A 24,045-nucleotide genomic window follows, 5' to 3' on the forward strand; every position below is an offset into this window, starting at 1 on the left:
TTTCAGCAGCAGCTGACTTGGGGATGCCTGGGGTTCTTAAGTTGAATCTGTATGTAAGTCAGAACTGGCATCCAGATTCAGCCGCTGTTGAAACTGATCAGTTTCAGCAGCGGCTGAATCTGGACGCCAGTTCCGACTTACATACAGATTCAACTTAAGAACAAACCTACAGTCCCTGTCTTGTACGTAACCTGGGGACTGCCTGTATTGATCTCTCCATTAGCTCTTTGTTTGCATTTTGTAGCATGTAGTGCCTTTATTCTCCAGTAAATGGTTGCTCTATTTTTACTCAACACTACATTTAGGTTCATGGAGGGCCTAGTCAGCACCAGTGTTCCCTCTAATATTTTATGTCCATTTGGAATTAATTTTATATGCTCCAGTATGGAGGTGATGTGTGACACATCATGTCCATGTTGGTGCATATAACAAAATTCATTCCTCATATGGACAGTGTGTAAAGGGGAGTGGGGCCAAGGGTTTTGGAATGTGGTAGGAGATCAGGGCTGGGGAAGAGGGTTGGATTGTGTGTATGTAGGGGGAGTGAGGGCTCTGGCTTGGCGTGTGGGTTTTAGGATATGACCAAGGAGGAAGGATTCTGGGTGTGGGAGGGGGCTTGGGACCTGAGCAGAGGTTGGGATGTGAGGGACACTGCAGCAGCTTGGGGGAAAGTGAGAGTTACGTTTTAACAGCTGTGGCAGCTCCAGGGGAGGGATACCACTCCATGGCTATGACTGATCCAGGCTAGTCTGGGTGGGGGCCAGAGGAGCGCCCGTCCCCTGGGTGTGACAGGTTCATCCCGGGCTGGGTTGATGCAGGGTTGCCACTCCCCTGGCTATGGCAAATCTCTGCTTGGGCTTGGAGGTGCCTCTCCTTGCTGAGGCAGGTTCATGCTGGGGCTAGTGGGGAGAAGTGCTTCTTCCTGCCCTAATAGGTGGCCATGTGGCCACACGATTTAGAGGGAATTTAGGTAAGGGCCTTTCCATCAGCTCTGTTTCCCATGTTAGTGCTGCCAACACTTAGTACAGCCCCATTTGAATCTTTGTCATTGTGCTTTGTGCCCCACCTGACCTTGAAAATTGCATTTTTAGTTGATATTAATTAAATGAAATGGGAGCACTCAAGGCAGACCCACTGCCTGACACACACTTCCAGTTTGGAATCTTGTTTGTCACCCATGCATTGCACGCACAAACAGACCTGCATTTGAAGAAATTGAGGTTTCTTATTTTACAGTAGCTAGAGGTCTTTGAGATGTTTGGTCCATACCTGTATTCCGCTACCTATGCTCCTTTCCCTCTGATTCAGATCCTATTGGATTTCTGGTAAGAGGAGGAACTGGAGAGGCACCAACCTTAACTGCCTTTTATTCCCTTGTTCTGGAGCACTAGGAGAACAACAGATTCTGTAAACCTCCTTGCAGGAGACAGAAGGGATCTGCCAAAAAAGGCTTTCTTTCTTGACAGATCCCCCTCTAGACTGCTGCTTTTTGCTGACAAAGTCCTGAGTCGGCAAAAATGGCAGCCATTTTAATGCAAATTAAGCACGGGATATTTAAATCCCCGCTTCATTTGCAATGTCAACCTGCCTAATCTGTATCCTCTGCTGACAGAGGGATGCAGTCTAGACATACCCCATGACATTCTTTATAAAAAGAATTTTCCCCTGAAATGCTGTAAAGTTTTTGTAAAACTGTGCATGGCCCATGGTATTTACTATGCATTAATGCAAATAATATACTGTGTTTAGTTGAACTAATTTCATTCGTTAGCCTATCCAGCACAATAGCACCCCACACCCTATTACCACAATTCAAAATAGTGTAAAGTTGAGAGTGGAAATAGGCAGATATATAATATTGCTGTCATCCTTGTGGTGCATTTGGATTTAGATTATTTACTTTTTTTTCAAGTTGATGAATGTCTTGGTTTAATTTTCAAATTCAATTTTTTTTTCAATGTTTACTTTTCAGAGAAAAATATGCAATGATGTTTGATGAACCAGTTCTCTTGCAAGCTGGTTGGTGGTATGTAGCTTGGGCACGAGTGTCAGGCCCTAGCAGTGACTGTGGATCTCATGGACAGGCTTCTATTACAACAGATGATGGGTAATTTATTTCTGTCTGCCTTATATATTTGTATGAAAGAAACAGCCTAATAGCATTTGAATAAATATTTTTTTTCTTTCAGCGTTGTTTTCCAGTTTAAGAGTTCCAAGAAATCAAATAATGGTACAGATGTTAATGCAGGACAGATTCCTCAGTTACTATACAGGTAATATTTTGATTAATTTTGTAGTCAGGTTGTGGAATTGTCCTTGTAAACAGAAGTGCTGTAAAAATAAGCCTACAGTGCATGATGAGACTATTTTACTGAGTTAGGAAGCTGATGTTTGAAAATTTGTGGGGAAATTAAGGTATATTTGAAAAGATATTGGGGAAAGTATGAGTTATACCAAAAGTTATTTCCACCTGGTTTTAAAAGGTTGTTATGATGTACTAAGTACTCAGATTTTTGCATTAAAATGTTTGCAGTAATTTATTCTTAGTTCAGCTATTCATTTTGTGAATGATGGTCTTCCCTCTAAAATACTTCATTTTTCTGACAGGTTGAAGGTTTTAAATGATTTGGCAGGCTTATCACTGACTATTGGTCAAAAACTACTATGCAGAATTTCATATTGCAGTCCTTCTAATAGGTGCACTGTGGTCTGCACCAGAGTTCTATTCTCCAGGCCTCTGTCTACCTTTCGGATGGTGACAGGTGCATCTGACACTAGTTGGGGAGCCCATGTTAGCGACATGAGGACTCAAGATATGTGGTCCCATGCAGAACTGTCCCTGCATATCAATGTGAGGGAGCTGTGGGCAGTTTGCCTGGCATTCCAGGCCTTCCTCCCCCACCTCAGGGGCAAGATGGTCCTTATTCTGTCCACAACTACAGTGACGGTCCTCTATATAAACAGGCAGAGCAGTGCTCGTTCCTCTCCCCTGTGCTTGGAAGCTCTCTGGCTCTGGGATCTGTGTATCGAGGCAAGTATTTACCTGCAAAGCTTGGAGCGGGTGCAGGAGATCCTGCTGGGAAGTAGGAAACTTTCCACAAGGGCTACTTACCTAGCTAAATGGAAGCATTTCTCTGTCTGGGCTACCCAGAAGGGGATCTCTTCTATGGACACCCAGGATCCTGGACTGTCTCCTGAATCTCAGGGTCCAGGGGCTTTCTTCATCAGTTAGGGTCCATCTGGCGACTATTTCTGGTTTTTACCAGGGCTCCTGGGGTAAAACCCTCTTTGCAGACCCTATGGTCCATTAGTTTCTGAAGGGGTTGGACAGGCTTTACCCACATGTCCATCAGTCCGTCCTTCAGTGAGACCTTAACCGGGTCCTTTCCAGACTCTCAGAACCCGCTTTCGAGCCTCTTGCAATCTTGTTTGCTGCTACACATATCCTGGAAGGTGTCATTCTTGGTGGCTATCACAGCAGCCAGACGTACGTCTGAATTAAGGGCCCTTACCTCATAACCACCTCTTACTATTTTTTTTTCCAGGATGTAGTTAGGTTACGCCCCCCACCTCACCTTCCTGCTGAAGGTGGTGTCTCAGTTTCAGGTGTCTCAGGACATTTTTCTCTCAGTTTTTTACCTCAAGCCTCATGCTTCTGGCAAAGAACAGGCTTTACACACGCTAGAACCATGTTAGGAGAGCCTTAGCTTTTTATTTAGACATGACAAAGCCCTTTCATAAGTCCCCACAGTTGTTTGTGGCAATCACGGAGTTGCTGACTGAGCAGCTAGTCCCTGTGCAGAGGATTTCTTCCTGAATTACTTCCTGTATCAGGGAATGCTATGATCTGGCTGGGGTGTCAGTCCACGGAAAGAACCAGAATCTGAGGCACATCACATTCCCCCATATTCAAAGGCACCATATGCTTTCAGGGCAATTCAACATTGCAGGAATGTAAGTTGGTATCCACTTGGGATAGTAGGGCATGTTTGCTGTAAAGAAGTATGTAGCATATCATGCCTTGCGCAGATGAAGTTTCCAAACACCCTCTTGCTCTGCACAGACATTTAGAAGTAGTATCAGCATCACTTGGATAAATTGATCCCAGAACTTGAATGTTGGAGACCAGGCATACCATCGTGTATGACGTTCATCTAATATTGGCAGTATTTACGGAGCTACAGCAACTTCAGGCTCTTTAATGATATGTTGTTATAAAGACTCAGTGTCTTCAGACTCAAGTCCTTTTTTTGAATCAGTAAATATTTGCCAGATAGAAGCTGGAGCTCTATGGGTAACCCTCCCTGCTCACATCACATATAACCAAGTTTCATAGAACTTGGGGCCTCAAATGCTAAAGTCGAGCTATGCAGAGCATGGCTGAATTCCTACCCAGCAAGTGTTTGTTCTGCAGTATAGGTTGCATACGTGTCAGAATCAACAAAAATTATAGCAATCTTGTGTCTCCCCAAATTTCCCAGTATACTCAGGTGAAAAAACCACCTAGACAAATCACATTGCTGCCAAGTTGATTTAACTAGCTGAGTGACTGCATACAGCTGCTACTCAATGGTATGAACCACGTGGTGCTGTCCTCCCATTGCTGACATTTCCATTTCAGCATTGTAATATAGACAATGGCATGTGAGCTGCTTTGGCATCCATAGTAGGTGCATATGTAAGTGATGTGTAGGTTCTCTTCTTTGTTATGAGCTTGTGGTTGAAAGAAGTCTAAAATGGAATCAGCTGAGCGTGAACAATATCAGTGTCATTTAATATGGTAGGACATCACAAAGTGGTTGTTTATAAAGACACCAGGAGAGGTGTTGGACAATGTTTGTGTGTAGGGGATAAGAGTTTATTTTCTCAAATGTTTTTTCCTGTTGATGTGCTCCTGAGTATTTCATGCTGTAGGCTTCATAAAATATTCTGATTGCCCTGGAAAAGTGATTTTTCTTTCTTGTGATTCGGTGATATTTCATGTTATGCAGAACTGTATGAAAACTGTTCTTGAAGTATTGATTTACTCAGATATTTTTTCCATCAGTGGTTTCTGTATTGATGTTAATGTTATTTTCTTGATGGAGGAGATTTCTGTGAGCATGAAGTGGTACAATTCCATTTGGAATGAATTACACCTTTCTGGACATTTTTCTACCCCAATAGGCAACAAGTTTGTAAATGAACACAAAGAAGTATTTCTTTACAGAATGCACAGTCAGTCTGTAGAACTCTTTGCTAGATGATGTTAAGGAGGCCAAGATTATAACAAGGTTCAAGTAAGAATTTGATAAATTCATGGAGGATAAGTCCATCTGTGCTTATTGCCGTTTTACTGAGTATATTGGAAGAAATTGCCGAAAGGTTGTGGAAATCTCCATCATTGGAGATATTTAAGAGCAGACGAGATAAATGTTTGTCAGCGGTCTAGATAGTGCTTGGTCCTACAGTGAGTGCAGGGGACTGGAGTTGATGACCTTTTAAAGTCCCTTCCACTTCTAGTGTTGTTTGATTTTTTTATGAGATACATTTTGGGGCTATGTCTCTGTAGTCTTGAATCGAGATCATCAAATGCATTCTGATAGAAAATAGGGCAACATGGTAATTTGGGTGTAATAGGAGCATATCTACCAATTCCTAGTTTCCAGTGTTTATTCATCTTAATTCTGTTTCACAACAAAAGTACCCTGAAGAAAGCATATCTTTGGAAGTTTCTTCAGAGATCTTGTCCTGTGTTTTTCTGTGTTCCTAAACCAACCAGAAAAACTTTTCAATAAAGAAAACACAATCTCATCAGTACTTGTTTGAAGGACAGGCCTCCTTTCCAGTAGTGCAGAAAACAAATCTGTAGATATAGTCCTATTAGAATACTAATTTACAAGTAATGACACCAATCACTGTGGTATCTTCCAAAAATATGGTGCACAAAAAGGTACAGTGAACCTGAGATGAGTTGTATCATAAATCACATGAATTTAGTAATCTCATTTTACTCTTCACATCAGTTATTTGGGTATAATTCATGTTTGACAATCAGTTTATCAGGACAGGGATAGCAGAAAAAAGGTTGTTTAGAATGAAATAAGTAAACATCTCTGGGTAATCCCATTAGGCTATCCTCCTACTGCATCTCTGAGCAGTGTATTAAACATAATATACTTAAAAACATAATCATAGTTTCTTATCTCAGTTCTTCACTCCTGCTTTTAGGCTGCCAACAAGTGATGGCAGTTCATCAAAAGGAAAACAGCAAACAAGCGAGCCTGTACATATCTTAAAGAGGTCATTTGCAAGAACTGTGTCAGTGGTGAGTACCACTCTTGATTTTCTCTGTGTTCATTTCTGCTTGTAACATTTAAAGGGAAAAATATGTAATTTTACTTTATTTTCAGCTATAATTTGATAAAAAAAATCATACATTGGGAGCAAGCTAGATGTATTAAAGGTTAACTTTTTTATTTCTCCATCAACATTCAAATGCCAACTCATGCCCGAGTAAATTTTGGTCACCATAGTAGTTGACCATACTGTATAATTGCATATTTATTGAAATATGCTTTTGCCTTTTAATGAATAAGCTAGTTGGAAAATTCTTAGTTGTTGATGTTTAAATGTCATATGCATTGATAGTATCACAAATCATTGTCTTCAGCAGCTAATAAGTTAACAATTTCACACAGTTTTGAGGCACCTAGTATTATTTGTTTTGTGCTACTTTAAGAATATTGTTGATTCCTAAGTAGTTTTTCTCCTGTATAAATTGCATTACTTTGCACTTCCAGAGCACACATTGTCTGTGGATCTCAAAGTGTTTTCTTAAGCCTCATTATATTCTGTGTGGTGGTATATATAATATAGGGGCATTGAAATGCAGTCACTTTTGCAATGGAAGACCCTGTCTGTTGAACAATAAATTAGGCATGTAAATTCTGGGTTAAAAAGTTAAGCAGTGAAATATTAAGTTTTTAACAGGTTAACCCTGGAGTGGTCCCCCTGTCTGTGGTGTGTTGCAGTGGGCCCAGCTGGGCTGTAACTGTCCCTTTCCCACAGTGAGACACAGGAGGGGCCTGCTCCAGCCCTAGCCGAGCTGAGCCGAGCCCTCCACACTGTGTTCAGGGGGAGTTCTCCAGCCAGGCCAGGCAGGGCCTGCTGTACCATGGGAAAGAGCTGCTCCAGCCAGGCCGAGCTGAAGGTTAACTAGTTACTGGGTAAGCTTGCTGTTAAGGCTGATGCTTTTACATCCCTACAGTACATACCAGCAAAGCAGAACAGTTTATGACCGAAAAAAGAGTAGTTGAAATGAGCCAGTGATGCTTACTGGTTGCAGTTAACAAGCGGGACTAGTGCAGCTCTCCACCAACTGTGCTGCTCCACCGTGGCGGGACCTGCGGCAGGCCTAACACACTGCGGGTGGGGGTGTTTCAGCCTGGCTGGAGCAGTCTGTGTCTGCAGCAGGCCTGGCCTGGCTGCAGCTGTGTGTTGTGGATTTGGGTGCAGTCAATAAGCGGTTGACTGATTAAACAGGATTTTACATCCCTAGTTGAAATTCCATGGAGACTTACATAAACACGTGAGTTTTAATGTTGCCATGTCACTCCTTTTCTTCAAGTGCCATGGTTTAGTGATTTAGTTTTAAATTTCATCACATGGCTTTATATCTTGTCTTGTATTGCACCAACCATATGGTGAACACTTGACAATTAATCTTCTGAAAGGTTCTGCCTCCAAGATATGCTTCCACATCTTTATTTTCTTCGCTAATACAGGGTGGCTGGTCAGTGATCAGCCTAGGTGGAGAGAGTGAGGTGGTCTGGTGACCCAGATCAGTCCTGGAGTGAATGAGGGGACTTAAAAAGAGACTGCAAGTTGGTGCTGGCAAATGCTTGCAAGCACTGCAGAGATTAAGAAGGGCAGGAAGGCAAAAATAGGAAAGGCAGCATTGGAAATAGCCAAACTCCAGGCAAAGAGTACTGGGAGAGCAATAAGAACAGCCATACTGGATCATACCAAAAGTCCATCTAGCCCAATATCCTGTCTTCCAACAGTGATCGATGCTTGGTGTCCCCAGAGGGAGTGAACAGAACAGATAATCATCAAGTGATCTCACCTCTGTTGCCCATTCCCAGCTTCTGACAAATAGAGGCGAGGGACAACATTCCTTCCCATCCTGGCTAATAGGTCCATCAATGGCTATCTTCAGTGTATTTATCTAGCTCTTTTTTGGAACCGTGTTAAAGTCCTGGTCTTCACAACAACCTCTGGCAAGGAGTTCCATGGGCTGATTGTGCATTGTGTAAAGAAAAAAAAAATCCTTTTGTTTGTTTTAAACCTGCTACCTATTAATTTCATTTGGTAACCCCTCGTTCTTATGTTATGGGAACAAGCAAATAACTTTTCCTTATTCATTTTCTCCACACCAGCCATGATTTTATAGACCTTTTTCTTATCTCCCCTTAGTTACCTTTTTTTTAAGCTCTTTTCTTACTCTCCTCTTTTCTGGGACTGAAAAGTCCCAGTTTTTTTAATTTCTCTTCATATGGCAGCCATTACAAACCTCCTAGTGATTTTTGTTGCCCTTTTCTGAACCTTTTCCAATGCTAATATATCTTTTTTGAGATGAGGTGACCACATTTGTATCCATTATTCAAGATGTGGGTATACCATGGCTTTATACAGAGGCAATAATATCTGTTTGCTTTTTGACTGCTGCTACATATTGAGTGGGTGTTTCCATAGAATTATCCACAATGTCTCTAAGATCTCACTCTTGAGTCGTAATAGCTAATTTAGTCCCCGTCATTTTGTATGTATAGTTGGGATTCTGTTTTTCCAATACGTATTTTTTGCATCAATGTTATAGCATTTTGTTGCAGTCTCCTAAGCCAGCCCATCAAGAGAAAGGGCAAAAGCTAGGTTGGAAATGAAACTGAAGAGTGTTTGAACTCTTGAATAAAGACAAATTGACCTCAAGGAGGAATGGCTGTGCCCATTGTGAAATTGAAACTGAAGAGACTTTATTTTGAGTTTACTTAATGCTCATAAACCAGAACACAGGAAGGAGGATTTTTATAGAACAGAAGTATTTATGGCATTAAGGAGCATGAGTGAAAAGGGAAAATAAAATGGCACTTGGTAGTGGACCCTGTTATATTCACCAGCTATATTTTGTCTTGTCCTCTTTGATGTTGCCATCTATGTTTGGGACTCCTTTAATTACCCACTCTGTTACCTACTGATTTCCTTCAAGTTTCTCCTTAAAACTTTCCATGTGTCTGGCAAACCCTTGCTGCCTTTTAATTATAATATCATTAAAACAGACTAATAATTAGTCTCCATATATGTGTGTAAATACTAAGTAAGCAGTCACATTTTTACTGGGCATACATCTTGTCGTCCTTCTTTCCTCATCTTTCCAATGTTTGACATGCCTTCTCATATCCTGTTTTAATGTGAATTGTAAAGTGTTTGAAATGGGGACTTCCTTTCTCTTTTCTGTAGAGAGCAAGGTATGCTTAGGGTACTTTATAATACAGTAGACTTCCGATAATCCGGAACCTATGGGACCTAGGTGGTGCCGGATTATCAAATATGCTGGACTATCAGGAGGTACTATAAGATGGTTATATATATATTGTATACATTATATACTGTATATAAAGTGTTCTTAACCCTTTTTATTGTACATACTGTATACAGTATACTGTAATGCTTTAGTTTTTTAAATACTTTTTTACCCTTTTTGTTCAGTTCACCTGCTGTCGCTGTTACCTTGTGACTCATTTTTTGCCGAAGCTCACTCACTAGGCTCTTGCCATTTTGATGCCAGACTATCAGGAGTGCTGGACTATTGGATGCCGGACTATTGGAGTTTTACTGTAACTATCATTTTCTTCCACAGCTCTGAGGTGTTCCTAGATGATGGCCCATCATACTGACAGTTTCAAATCTGATTAATTTGTGAGTTCTGAAGTTGATGACACTGGGGACATAGCTGTAGATTTTATTTAATTAAAGCAAGGATGTACTCTGCAAATAAGGATTTTAAAAAACTGCCCAGGGTACTGATTCAACAACTAAAACCAATTTTTGAAAGCTTATTTCAATTCATTCTATAATAAAAGCTGTGTTATCTGGCCCTGTGCCAATTGGAAAGCTGTTATAAACTATTATTTCTAATCTTCATAGAAAATCCGATGTATAATCTGGTTGGTTTGGGACTGGCAGGCTCCCTGCCTGGCTCAGTGTTGCTCCCCTAAAGTAGTGAAGTGTCCCTACTGCTCCTAAGTGGAAGAATGATTGAGGGGTCCAGAATGTGCCAGGGAGTGCAGGGATGTGGTTGAGGCATGGGATGGTCAAGCTCTGGGAAGGGAGTCTGGTGCAGCATGGGGATGGGTATACAGGAAGGGTTTTTGGGGTGTTGGATCTGGCAAGTGCTCACCTTGGACAGCTCTCTGCAAGTGGAGACATGTCCCTGCTGTTCCTGTCAGAGGTGTGGCTAGGGAGCTCTGCACACTCCCTCTTTCCACATGCACCATCCCTGCAGATCCAATTCATTGGCTGTGATGCCTGGACAATGGGAGCTGCAGAGCTAGTGCTTGAGATGGGGGCATCAGGGTGCGGAGCTGGCTAGCTGTGCCTCCATTAGAAGCAGCAAGGACAGGTCACCGCTTGCAGGGATCTGCTTGAGGTGAGTGCTCTTCCAGATGTGGCATCCCGTATTTCTTCCTGCTCTCTCGTCCTGAGCTGCTCCTACACCCAACTCCCTCCCTTATATAACAGGATTTTTTCACTTACCAGCATCCTCCTCATCCCTCCATGTGCTGGATTAAAAAAAAAAAAAACTTTTACTGTAAATTAAGGTGATCAGCTATGTTGATCACCTGAGTATTTTATGTATGATTAGAAAAGCTTATTTTCAGTTTCCACTTACAAGACATGGAGTGCAGGCTGTTGGGGTGTGGGAGTAATCTTCATTATACTAGTGAATTACCTCCAACATTACAATTTCTTTCTTTTCTCATCCAACAATTAAAAGTATTCTGTTAATGTGGCTCATGAGGTTTAATGTGAATGTGTACATACTGACGTAAGAGTGTTTTTTATTACAGGTGGAGATACGTGACATTAGTTTTTAATTTTCCTTAGAAATTTAAACTTGACTGTTTTTCTTTTTGACCTAAATTTGTTTTGTATTTCCTTATCTGAAATAGGAATGCTTTGAGTCATTGTTGAGCATTCTTCATTGGAGTTGGACAACTTTAGTTCTAGGAGTTGAAGAGCTTCGTGGATTAAAAGGTTTCCAGTATACAGCTACCCTTCTCGATCTAGAGAGATTGCGTTTTGTGGGCACTTGCTGTCTGAGATTGCTGAGAGTATACACATGTGAGATATACCCCATGTCAGGTAATATATTTTGGTCAAATGCATATAATTCATATTTATGAGCAGACAGATAACATGCAATATGGAGATAATTTGAGTAGTAAGCTAAATTTTTTAGCATCTGTACTCAGTCTGAAATATTTTTATTGGAGCAACTTATGAGAATAGAGATTGATTCATTGAGAAATAGGAAACTTTTGCTCTCTGTACCTAATGGAACATACAATTGCACATGTTTGATTAACCTTATAATTATGCTGAAATATAATTCCATGCTTAAATAGACAGCTATGCCCTCAGGGCTATCTGTTTTGTCATTCAGTTCCTGTACCTGATATTTGCTAATGAGCATAATCAATTAAAATTTGAAAGCCAGGGTGTTTGCTGTTTTCACATTTGCAAGTTAAGTGCATCTTTATTAAAATGTTGTAGTTTCTATATATCCTTGTTTTGTTTCAATAGAATATAGGACTAAAAAGGTTCAAATTGTTACCACTTGTGTATAATTAATGTTGCTTAATTTTGATGTGTCTAGCTTTATATTAGTATATACAATTAAACTGTTTTTAAATTTTCTCTTGTTATATGTGTAAGTACTATTTTTAACTTTCTTTATAGCTTTTGTTTTTAGCTATTCTATATAATTTGCATAATAATAGACAAGAATATACACAGAGATTTTGTTGTAAATTTAATGTACAACTTCTTGTCACTTTCTAGCTACTGCTAAAGCTGTCATAGAAGAAACTAGCAAGTTAGCAGACTGCATTGGGAAAACAAGAACTTTGCTGAGAAAAATTTTATCTGAAGGAGTTGATCAATGTATGGTGAAATTGGACAATGACCCCCAAGGATATCTTAGTCAGCCCCTAAGTCTTCTAGAAGCTGTTCTTCAAGAATGCCATAACACTTTCACAGCCTGCTTTCATTCTTTCTGTCCAACACCAGCTCTACAATGGGCCTGCCTCTGTGACTTGCTGAATTGTTTAGATCAGGTATACACTAAATTTCACAGGACATTAGTTCTCATAATACTGTATTGTGCTCTAAAGAGTCAGAAAAATAAGATTCCCATTCTGTGGTCTTTTTCACTTTTTAAAATGATTTTCCCCCTACTTTTACAGTTTGAGTGCTATTCACTTCTGTAAATATTCTATAAGTCCCATAACTGCTGTTTTATGATGTCTGGCACAGTATTCTGGATGAGATTTATCTTATAAATTGAGACTAACACCCTAAGTATAGTCTTAGAATGAAGGTGCAATAGGAAAAGGTAATGACAAACAAATTTTTAAGACTTTTATCGATAACCTTTTGGATACAAGTTGTTAGAAAATGCTGTAGGATGCATTTATTTACTGGTAAAAGCCTTACACTATAATGTAGAACAGGGTAGGTAATAAGTGGCACATGGGATGGATATGTTTGCCAGGATTTGGTATTGATGGGCCTCCAGATGCTTTATTTACCTGAGTGTTGGCAGGTATGGCTGCTCGCAGCTTGCAGTGGCTGCAGTTAGCAATGGGAACTGATGTAGAAGTTTCTTCCATAAAAATTAATATTACAGGTTGGACCTCCTTGGTCTGGCACCCTGGGGACCTGACCAGTCCCGGATGTGGGATTTTGCTAGACCAGGGGAGGTTATATCTGTCTCCTTGCTACCAGGCCCTCCCCCCAGTCTTGGACCAGCTTGCCAGCCTCGTGGCCACCTTCCTCCTCCATCAGCCCTACTTTCCTGCCATTCTCCTCTCCCTCCCCCCACACCTCTTCCGTGCTAAGCCAGGCAGCCCAGTTTCCTGTGCATTGGGCTTTTGGCCCCACCAGGCAGCCTCACTGGGTTGTACCTAGCAGCCCAGATGTGGGGAGCCCAGCAGCTAGCCTCTCTGGTCCTAGAACATCCATGGTCCTGATGTTGCCACACCAGGGAGTCCCAGGTAACAGAAGTTTAACCTGTAGTTTTAGTTGTGCAGTAACCTGAATGTTACTAGGAGAGAAGAAACTACTATGAGAATAGAGGATGGTCCATTGGTTAAAGAACAATACTAGAAAGCAAAAGAAGAACTGGATTCAATTCCCATTTCTGTCTCAAGTATAGCTGTGACACCTTGAGCAAATTATTTAGTCTCTCAGCTAAATAGTACTTCCCTACTTCATAGAGGCATTATGACATTCTCACATACTCTGGTGGTGGGGGCCATGTAAGCATGTAAGGTGTAAAATGTGCACAAAGTAGTAGTATGAATTTGAAAACTTATACTTACTGATTCAGTATTTTCTTTTCTTTTTAAAGGACATCCAGGAAGCAAACTTCAAAACATCAAGCAGCCGGCTTCTTGCAGCTGTAATGTCAGCCCTGTGTCATACTTCTGTAAAGCTGACCTCTATCTTTCCTATCACTTATGATGGAGAAGTATTGCTGCGCTCTATGGTCAAACAAGTCAGTACTGAAAATGACTCCGCACTGGCCCACCGTTTTCCTCTCTTGGTAGCCCATATGGAAAAACTTAGTCAGGTTAGGAAGCATTTTGAAATCTTTATTTATTTACTTTAAAATTTTTGTGGTGGTAAACCACTAAAATGAAAAGGTAATTTGAGTCTTAAGTATAGATTTGTAGCTGACGTTGTCAAAGTGTTTGTTTCCATAAGAGGCCTATTTCAGATGCTTACAGCTTTGTCACACAAACATCTGTTTGGCTGAAACTTCCCACATTTGTTCTCCACTGGAGACAAAATTAATATTTCAAAAGTTAGAGCAAAAGTACCTTAGTTATTTGAGTATATTGGGAGAAAATACCCTTTTGTCACTATTAATTTTACTACATATTTTTCATTTGTGATTTCAGCTTTCTGTTGACTTTGCACATATGACTACATCAGTTGAGTAAGACTTTTTTTAATGTGTGTGAACATGATCAGTCAGACTGCTGAGCTTTAATAAATGATCTCATACTACTTTTGGATTACAAATGAGGTGGGATGAATAGTGCATGGAAGATCCCAGGGACTGGACAGTCTTCAGTAAATGTGTGATACGTCTGCTTAATTTCTTCATTGATTTCTGTTGTATGATTCATGAAAACTATATTCATGTACCTTTCATAACATGTTGACTTTTATGTAGTCATACTGGATGTTGAACTGGCAATTGTTGTTCTCAGAAAAATTGAGTGTTTTTTCTGTGAAAGTGGACATGTTTCAAATAATGGCATTTTTTGAGTAGGTGATGGGTGACTTCCTTGTATTGCTGAGTACTGGCAATTTTTAGATTGGGATTCTGTTTGTGACTGATTTGTACATCATACTATTTTTGAGCATTGCTAAGACTTCACTGATTTTTTTTGTTTGAGGAATCAAAATTTAAAACTTGCATCACCATTGTAGTTCTGAGAAATGTCAATCAAAAAAAAAAATGCAAGAATATCAGAAATGATATATTGTATGCAGACAAATGTAAAATTCTTTTTACCAGGTATATCTGCTAAATATTTTATTCGCAGCTTGTGCATAATGTAGGAATGTGAATTTAGCACCAGAAAATTTTTCTTAAGGTTTGATTTTTAAAATAATCCAACTTTTTAATTTAAAAAGGCACCAATGCCTAAATTATTATGGCAGAATTAATTTCTTTGTATAGAGAGAGACTGTTTTTCTAATTTGTTTCATGCCACAGAACGAGGAAAATATCTCAGGGATGACAAGCTTTCGGGAAGTGCTAGAAAAAATGCTGGTTATTGTTGTATTGCCAGTCAGAAACAGCCTTAGACGAGAAAATGAGCTCTTCTCTTCACACTTGGTTTCCAATACATGTGGACTACTTGCTAGTATAGTGAGTGAACTTACAGCTTCTGCACTGGGATCTGAGGTAATGATGATTCTCTAAAATGATCTTGAATGTAAGTGTTTCACAATATGCACATTATGAGTGCGCTTAATGTTTCTACCTGTGTGAAAATGTTTTAGTTTCAGTGCTGTTCCTCTTGTACGTATAGGAAGTCTCTCTCTTTATGTCTTTATTTGTGTAATCACTCTGTTATGAAAGCACTGTTGAGTTAGCCTTTTTGTTATGGCTGAAGAATACAGTATACCTTCCCCAAAATTACATCAGTTACTATTCTTCATGTAGGTTTAGAATTAATTAAAATGATTCTGTATGAAAAATGTATCACCTGGGACAAGACCATTTTTTTTATGTCTCAAATGATTATAATCAAGGAACAGCACAGCTTCTTAAAGCTGTCTTTGTGAAATTCATGAGCAGGTAAAAGATTTCCCTTCTACATTCTTTACATTCATTTGCGGTTTTGTTGTCCATTTGCTTAGCTTGTTTAGGGTTAATTGTAAGTTTTTCTGTAATTTTTATTTAAGATGTACATGACTTACAACTATGAAGAAAGCTCTTTTACAAACTTTGTACAAACTTTTCCCAAACTTCCCTTTTTCTAAATGGCTGCCATCTCTTACTGTTCTTAGTGGGATTAAAGCGACATCTCCCCTCAGTTTAGTGGACATTTTGAGAAAGGCAACATGTTCTTGTTGTTTTTAGTTTGACTAAGTTCTTGTTGTTTTTAGTTTAGTTTATCTAAACACAAAATTGTATAATTATAACAATCCTAAACATAAGTGTATCCATGATAGGCGGATTGTAGCATTTTCAACTATTCTAGTATAGTTGATTCCTATAAGGGAAGGCAAATCAGTGATACCAATATAATTGCATCTATACTACGGATTGTCCTTGTATAACTATAAAATTTAAACCCAAACTGCAGACACAGTGATATCAGACATCTACTGCATTCTTGTACCCTCTCCTAGTTAATTTCTGCTTAGCAGTCACCTGCTTGTGCAGTACATATAGGGACCAGCATTGGAGACAAAATTGAGGTTACTGTGAAGAGCTTCAAAAAGATCTCCCAATACTAAGTGATTGGGCAACACAATGATAAATTAATTTTAATGTTGATAAATTCAAAGTAATGCATATTGGAAAAAATAATTCCAACTGTACATACAAAATGATAGGGACTAATTTAGCTGTAACTGCTGAAGAGAAAGATCTTGGAGTCGTATATAGTTCTCTGAAAACATCCACTTAATGGGCAGTGGCAGTCAAACAAGCAAACAATTATAAGAATCATTTAAAAAGGGATAGAAAATAAAACAGAGAATATCTTATTGCCTCTATCTAAATCCAGAGTATGTCCACATCTTGAATACTGCATACAGATGTAGTTGCCTCATCTCAAAAAAGATAAATTGGCATTGGAAAAGGTTCAGAAAAGGGCAACAAAATGGATTAGGGGTTTGGAATGAGTCCCATATGAAGAGAGATTAAAAAAATTGGGACTTTTCCATTTGGAAAAGAGGAGACTAAGGGGGGATATGATAGAGGTTTACTTGCCATGACTGGTGTGGAAAAAAGTGAATAAGGAAAAGTTATTTACTTGTTCCCAAAATGTAAGAACTAGGGGATCATCAAATGAAGTTAATAGGTAGCAGGTTTAAAATAAAAGGAAGTTTTTCTTCATGCAGCGCACAGTCTTGCCAGACGATGTTGTGAATTCCAGGACTTTAACAGGGTTCAAAAAAGACCTAGATAAATTCATGGAGGTTAGAGCCATCAATGAATATTAGCCTGGTTGATAGGAATGGTGTCCCTAGCCTCTGTCAGAGGATGGAAATGGATGACGGAAGAGGGATCATGTCAGGATTACTTGCCTCCCTCTGGGGCATCTGGCATTGGCCACTGTTGGAAGACAGGATACTGGGCTAGATGGACCTTTGGTCTGACCCAGTATGGCCATTCTTATGTACTTACCAGTAACAGAAGGGTCGTCAAGATATGTAGCTTCTCTCTCTTCCACTACTCATCCTCCTTCTTCTCCACTTGGGATTGTCTCGGTCCACAATAGAGAAAACTGGGGAGGTGATTGATCCATGCCTTCTTGTGTAATGTCAGTACCAGGCATAAAGAACCACTAGGGTATGGATGCAGACCAATGGGTACTACTTGCAAATTGTCCCTTCTCATGCATGTAGGGAGCATGAATACCATGTGTAGAGTATAGATAGGGACCACATATGTGAAAAATTCCTATTACAGGTAGCGAGGAGTCCTGTGGCACCTGTGGTCTATAAGGTGCCACAGGACTCCTCGCCGCTTTTGCAGATTCAGACTAACACGGCTACCCCGCTGATACTATTACAAGTAGGTAATTTTTCATTTGGTAGTATAGTAATACTGCCTTATGAATAAATATATTGAACTTTCTTCTGTGAATTTCACCGTATCCAGTCTTTGGTCTATTATCTACATGCTCAAGGCTTCAAAAATCTGCTCAACTTTTTGACACCTTTAGACTGAGTTAAAGTGATTTGTTTGGTCTGCTAAGACTGACAGAAGTGATGCATGACATTAATATATTGTATCTTTCCTCAAAAAAAAATTTCAAGCGAAATTTGCCATTTTAAAATATCTAGTGTTTTCTGCTTAATTTTGCTTAAAATATTAAATCATATCTTTTAGATAATTTGAGAGATGCGATTACTATGCTTTTTATTTTTAGTTAATATAGCAATGAAGTCCTCTTTTGTGCTATTTCTGGTGTTCTGACACCTGCTTCCTAAATTTTCTAAGTTAAATATGTTTATGTAATTGAGATAATTTGGCTTTCTTCCTTTAAAACAACATATATTCTATTTTTTGCTTACATTATTATTTTACAGGTTGATGGACTTAACTCCCTTCATTCTGTCAAAGCCAGTACAAACCGATTCACTAAAACAAGTCAAGGAAGAAGTTGGAATACTGGAAATGGGTCCCCTGATGCAATCTGTTTCTCTGTGGACAAACCTGGTGTAGTTGTTGTAGGGTTTTCTGTATATGGAGGAGGAGGAATTCATGAATATGAGCTGGAGGTGTTAGTTGATGATGTAAGTATTGAACGTTAAAAAAAATCCAAATAAAAATAATAAATTCTGGATGTATATTTTACTATTCAGATATAGGACTTTACAACTTATTTTAGTAGTATAATTCCAAATAAAGTCTTTAAATGCTTTGGATTTAATAAATGTAATTAGAACACTAATGGATGGAAAGAGAAGCTATGGTAAAAGGAGGTCATATTTTTCATCTGAGTTTGTCAGTGTATAGTTTTGTTGTTTCCCACCTTGAGGGATGGGAATACTCTTCAGAGTGGAAGTGTCTGTGTGTTGGGAAATCTGAAACCGAAACATGGGAGAAAGTAAAATTGTTTCCCTTCCTTGCAAATGTGCTCATTTAACTAAGAGTAAAGCAACAGTTGGCATCTGTAAGCAGTCTTCCATCTTTCTGTGCTTTCTCAACTCTAACATAGCCAGACTTGGAAGTTAATTCCCATCTGTAACACAGACTTCCTGTGTAACTTTGGGCAGGTCACTTAGAGCTTTATCCAAAGCCATCTGAAATAAATGGGAGTTCTACTATTTATTTCAGTGGGCTTTGGATCAGGCTTCTAATCTCTCTGTGACAGATTATCATTTATAAAATCAGTAGTATTTATTTCACTTTTTGGTTTAGATTCTTAGACAGGTCTTGTCTTCTACTGTGTTTTTGTACTAGCTCCTTGCAGAATGGGTCCTAATATGTTATCATGGCCATAAATTATCTCAAGCTTTTTTTTCTTTGCTCTCATGATATTCATCTCAGATGCATACGTACATAAATCTGGGCTTTGAATCTATCCATAGATTAACTGTTCCTATTCCATAAAACATATAGCCTTCTGATGAATGAAACAAAGAAGGAGATTTTGAGGTTCTGTAGGATAGGAGAAAATAGAACCCCCATAATAAAGGGTAAGGTGAGGGGTGGATATAGAGGAGGAAACCTTTCTGAAATCAATATATACAGAGAAGAAAGAACAAAGGAGACAGTAAAATACCATAGAGAGAAAACTGACCAAAAAGGTAAAAAAAAAAAAAAAAAAACCAACAATCATAGAATACTAGAATTGGAAGGGACCTTGAGAGATCATAAAGTCTAGTTCCCTGCCCTCATGGCAGGACCAAGCACCATATAGCTCATCTCTGACAGATGTCTATCCAGCCTGCTCTTAAATATCTCCAGTGATGGAGAGTCCATCCACAATCTCCATAGGCAATTTATTCCAAAGTTTCACTACCCTGACAATTAGGAAGTTTTTCCTAATGCCCAACTTAAACCTCCCATGCTGACCATTGCTTCTTGTCCTATTATTAGAGGCCCAGGAGAACAATTTTTCTCCCTCCTTATAACACTCTTTTAGATATTTCTCTTTTCTAAACTAAACAAGCCCAGTTCTTTCGGTCTTCCCTTATGGGTCATGTTTTCTAGATCTTTAATCATTTTTGTTGCTCTTCTCTGGACTTTCTCCACATCTTTCTTGAGTATGGTATGAGGGGCAACATGGTATTGCTCATACCAAAAAGAAGAGCCAGAGTTTACAGCATAGGTGACAAAAAGTTGCTATGCAAAAATCTGTTTGCAATTGGAACCAAGTCCTCTGCTCCCAAGACAACCCATTCTGGAGCAGTATGATGGTGATACCTTCATTTTAGTGAGGACAAGGGTGTTATTTTCTTTGACACAAAGCTTGGGTTCTGAATGGTAGGAGAATGTAGTTGTGGAAAATAACTGTTTTAGTCTACATCTACATTACAAGCACTGCGGCAGCATAGCTTTGGTGCTGCAACAGCATTGTGGTGTATTCACTTGCTACAGTGACAGAAGCATTTTTTCTGATACCATAGTAAATCCACCTACTTGCAAGGTGGTAGCTACATGAATAGAAGAATTGTTCCACCAACCTAGCTGCAACTAAAGTGGAGGTTAGGTTGACTACAGTTAACTGCACAGGGTGCACTATTTTTCATAACCCTAACTGATGTGGTTAGATTGACTAGCTGTATCACTACTTAGGTTTTTTGTATAAAAGAACTCTTGATATTTGCTGAAGGGGTTTTAGCTCTTAAAAAAAGAATGGTATTTGTGGTTCTGACATAGTGCACTCTCTGTAGGAAAATGTAATGTTGAAAGTATAGTTATTACAGTAAGTGAGCAAGCTGAATAGATGGCTGTATTTTATACAGCTTACAATTTTTTATTAAAATTATGTAAACATTTTATATTTCTTCGAACTAGAGTGATCATGCTGGAGATTCAACTCATTCTCATAGATGGACATCCTTGGAATTAGTTAAAGGAACATATACCACAGATGATTCCCCCAGTGACATATCTGAAATTAGACTTGACAAAGTTGTGCCTCTGAAGGTAAATGAAAGATATATATTTCCCCATTTATTGTCAGTAAATGCTACATGTTTATTTTTTAAAAATAAATTTGTAGAGTTAATTGATATTGAAAATAGTTGTGCTTCTGTTTGTCATGTAGATGTAAACAGTACATGCTTTCATTTAATGTATATTGTTTTGTTGATAAATTAAAAAAAACCCTCAACATATCTAGAAAAAAGACATTTATTGAGTAACTAATGAAATGAGACGTTCAAATTCTTATGGTAAAAAGAAATGAAACCTTATTTTTTTGAATGACAGGGTTTTTAACACAGTGTAACTTGTCTACTAATTAAAACATTTTAGAAACACAAACCTTTGCACATATATGTTGATATCTAACTTTCTCGACTTTCCAATCAATGGGGTACATTATCGTTAATTATTTTTAAAGGAATCCAATATAATACAGTTTATACCACTCTGAAAAGAAACTATGAGAGTAGACAAGTTGAGTTATTAGACACCACATTTTTTTCCACCGAAGGGAATACTGTAAAAAGAAAACTAAATTGAATATTAGTATGTGTAAACTACTTTTCAGCTGTGTACTATTTTAATGTAATTGAATCAAATTATATCAGATAGAAATGTGCTTTCAATATGAGCACTACAAACTGTTATGAAGCAAATATATACCAGTTTAATATTGTTGCTGTTTCTGGTGGGGTTTTTTTTTTTAAGGAAAATGTGAAATATGCCGTCCGTCTGAGGAATTATGGAAGCCGCACTGCCAATGGAGACGGAGGAATGACCACAGTCCAATGCCCAGATGGTGTGACATTTACATTCAGTACATGTAGTCTGAGCAGTAATGGCACAAATCAAACACGAGGACAAATTCCACAAATTCTTTATTACAGGTCTGTGTGTACATGTTAGATTTAAAAAAAAAAAAATTTCCATTAAAAAAAACTTAACATAATTTACAGGGACTAATGAGATAGTTTTAGTTAGTAATGTCTTGCTTTTTCAATTCAATTATGTTGTTTTTAGCTTTGTTTTATTGAAAACATCTGGGTTTCCGGATTATGAGTGCTTTCTCATATCCAGGACATTTGGGCAGGTCCTCTCTGCCTGCAAACTTTGGTAGCAGTTTAGAGTTGTCCGTGAAGCTCTGGTGCAGAGCTGCATTTTTTCTGCCCTCATTTCAGATTCTATGCCCCAGACTGGCAAACACTTTGGTAACTCAGCTTTCCTGCTTTGTTCATTGTTATCGTGGCTTTTAGAGTCATATTTTGGAGCATCAATAAGTGGTAGTTGTTCTTCCCTCTGTTATGCTGGTACAATACTTTGAGGGGGATCATTGCTGAAATAGGGCAAATTCTCACCAGCCGAGAATTATTATTCTATACTCTCCCCATCCCTCAAAGAATCAGATTGTATAGTGAAATGAGTCTTATTTATTGAACTTCTACCTCAATTGCTTTAGAATTTCAAAGATATGTAGAGATTGAGGCAGAAAAGAAAAGAAAGGATGATCTTGTGGTTAAGTCTGCAGAATGCCACCCAAGAAACTTCTGTGACAGCTCAATGTTCCATCTAGCATAGCATCTTGTTTTTGAACAGTGGCCATTTCAGGTGTTTCAGATGGAATGAGCAGAACAGGTAATCAGCAACCGTCCCCTGTTGTCCACTTCCAGGTTCCAGCAGTCAGAGGCTCTGAGCATATAGTTGCATCGTTGACCACATTGGCTAATAGCTACTGATGAACCTATCCTCCCTGAATTTAGGGTGTGGGGTTTTTTTTTTTGTTTTTTTTTTTTTTGTAAGCCCTTTTATAGTTTTGGCCATCCCCTGGCATGAAGTTCCACAAGCTGACTGGGCAGCATGAAGAAGTACTTCCTTTTGTTTGTTTAAAATATGCTGCCTGTTAATTTGATTGGATGACCCCTGGTTCTTGTGTTATGTGAAAGAGAAAATAACACTTATTTGCTTTCTCCATATCTCTCACGTTCTTACAGATCTCCATCATATCCCCTCTGAGTCGTCATCCTGAAAAAAGGATAAGCCCTAGTCTTTTTTAGTCGCTACTCAAACAGAAGCTGTTCTATACCATAATCATTTTTGTCAGCCTTTTCTGTACTTTTTCCAATTGTAATATGTCTTTTTTTTAAGATGAAATGAGCAGCAATTTACACAGTATTCAAGGTATAGGCATACCACAGATTTATATAGTGTCATGGTATTTTCTTATTATCTATCCCTTTCCTAATGATTCCTAACATATTATTATGCCCATGAGTACAGAAAAAGATATGGTGGTGATCTTTCTGTAACAATGTACCATAGTGCATCCATCATGTGTTGATTTGTCAAGTGTTCTCTAGATGATGTGACAATTGAAGGATTTACTTCAATAGTATCTACAGTCTCCGAAGCTGGATATTTTTGGTGGGGGTAATCTGGACATTAGTGAGGAGTTTCAGTTCATTGAAAATATACTTGTCAGTAATTGTGGCTTGACTGGGTCATCCGGTAAAGGCATGCTCTGGTCATATGTTTCCATAAGACTGAAGAATGAGTCTGTTTTTTAGTTACACCGTGGAACTAGACTTGGGTCTGAAGACTCTTGCCAAACCATACCATTTGAGACCTTAGAAGGAATTCTTTGTAGCCTCACTTAGTTCTCACTTCAGCTCATATCTTTGGTTACCAGAAATTCAGCTTTTTTCATTGTTTCATCGGGTGGAGGAGGAAGTGCTTAGAACAGTGCTCTGAAATTTGGTGGAGGGTTTCTTTATTTTAATCCCAAATATACTTATTCCTCCATTGTATCCTAATCCAAGGAACAGTAGGGAAGCAAGATTGTTAGGTTGTGATTGATCAGGACCTTAAGAATGTCCCAAGGGAACTCAGAAGGTTAGAGTGGTCAAGGAGGCTTTTCTTCATGGAAAAAACAATTTAAAGGAAAAAGCAACAGTGAAATCTACCCTGTCTTATTTGGCAAAATAACTCTCCAGTAAAGGTTACATCAGTAGCAGGAAGGATGTCCCAGAATCGTTCAAGAACTGCTTGTTAGAATTATTAGCATAAACATTCTTGTTGGTGGCTTGTATAGTCACGTGGACATCATGCTATGCCTTTTTCAAACATTGTTGAGTGGCTATCCAGGCATCTTCCAATGCATTGTTCAGAAGGATCATCATGTAGAGCATTGTGGGATGTTTGTCCCATCTGTTGTCTAGACTGCTACTTTGCAAAGTCTCAAATGTTTTGGGCTACCATAGAGAATCAAGTAGAGAATGGGACATTTTCCTTATCTGATGACTTCTTCAGGTTCATGTCAGTCTAGGCCCTCACCCTGTTGAGAGTCTGGATATTATTTTAGTTTGGATTTAATA

General features: G+C 38.8%; 1 protein-coding gene across 19 annotated transcripts in view; it reads left to right on the top strand.

Annotated features, from left to right (window-relative positions):
• Positions 1 to 24,045, top strand: part of MYCBP2 (MYC binding protein 2) — a 376,578-nt gene that overhangs the window by 148,008 nt on the left and 204,525 nt on the right. For all 19 annotated transcript variants that reach the window (XM_075918843.2, XM_075918845.2, XM_075918849.2 and 16 more), the window contains 10 exons: positions 1,973 to 2,107; positions 2,190 to 2,273; positions 6,211 to 6,307; positions 11,211 to 11,403; positions 12,103 to 12,377; positions 13,673 to 13,894; positions 15,053 to 15,244; positions 18,109 to 18,315; positions 20,546 to 20,677; positions 21,386 to 21,564. In XM_075918843.2, coding sequence (XP_075774958.2) covers positions 1,973 to 2,107; positions 2,190 to 2,273; positions 6,211 to 6,307; positions 11,211 to 11,403; positions 12,103 to 12,377; positions 13,673 to 13,894; positions 15,053 to 15,244; positions 18,109 to 18,315; positions 20,546 to 20,677; positions 21,386 to 21,564 — 1,716 coding nt within the window. The remainder of the gene's footprint in view (positions 1 to 1,972; positions 2,108 to 2,189; positions 2,274 to 6,210; positions 6,308 to 11,210; positions 11,404 to 12,102; positions 12,378 to 13,672; positions 13,895 to 15,052; positions 15,245 to 18,108; positions 18,316 to 20,545; positions 20,678 to 21,385; positions 21,565 to 24,045) is intronic.

The sequence above is a fragment of the Pelodiscus sinensis genome, chromosome 1 (assembly GCF_052426305.1).
Source record: "Pelodiscus sinensis isolate ZL-2025 chromosome 1, ASM5242630v1, whole genome shotgun sequence".
In the NCBI taxonomy this organism is placed as follows: Eukaryota; Metazoa; Chordata; order Testudines; family Trionychidae; genus Pelodiscus; species Pelodiscus sinensis.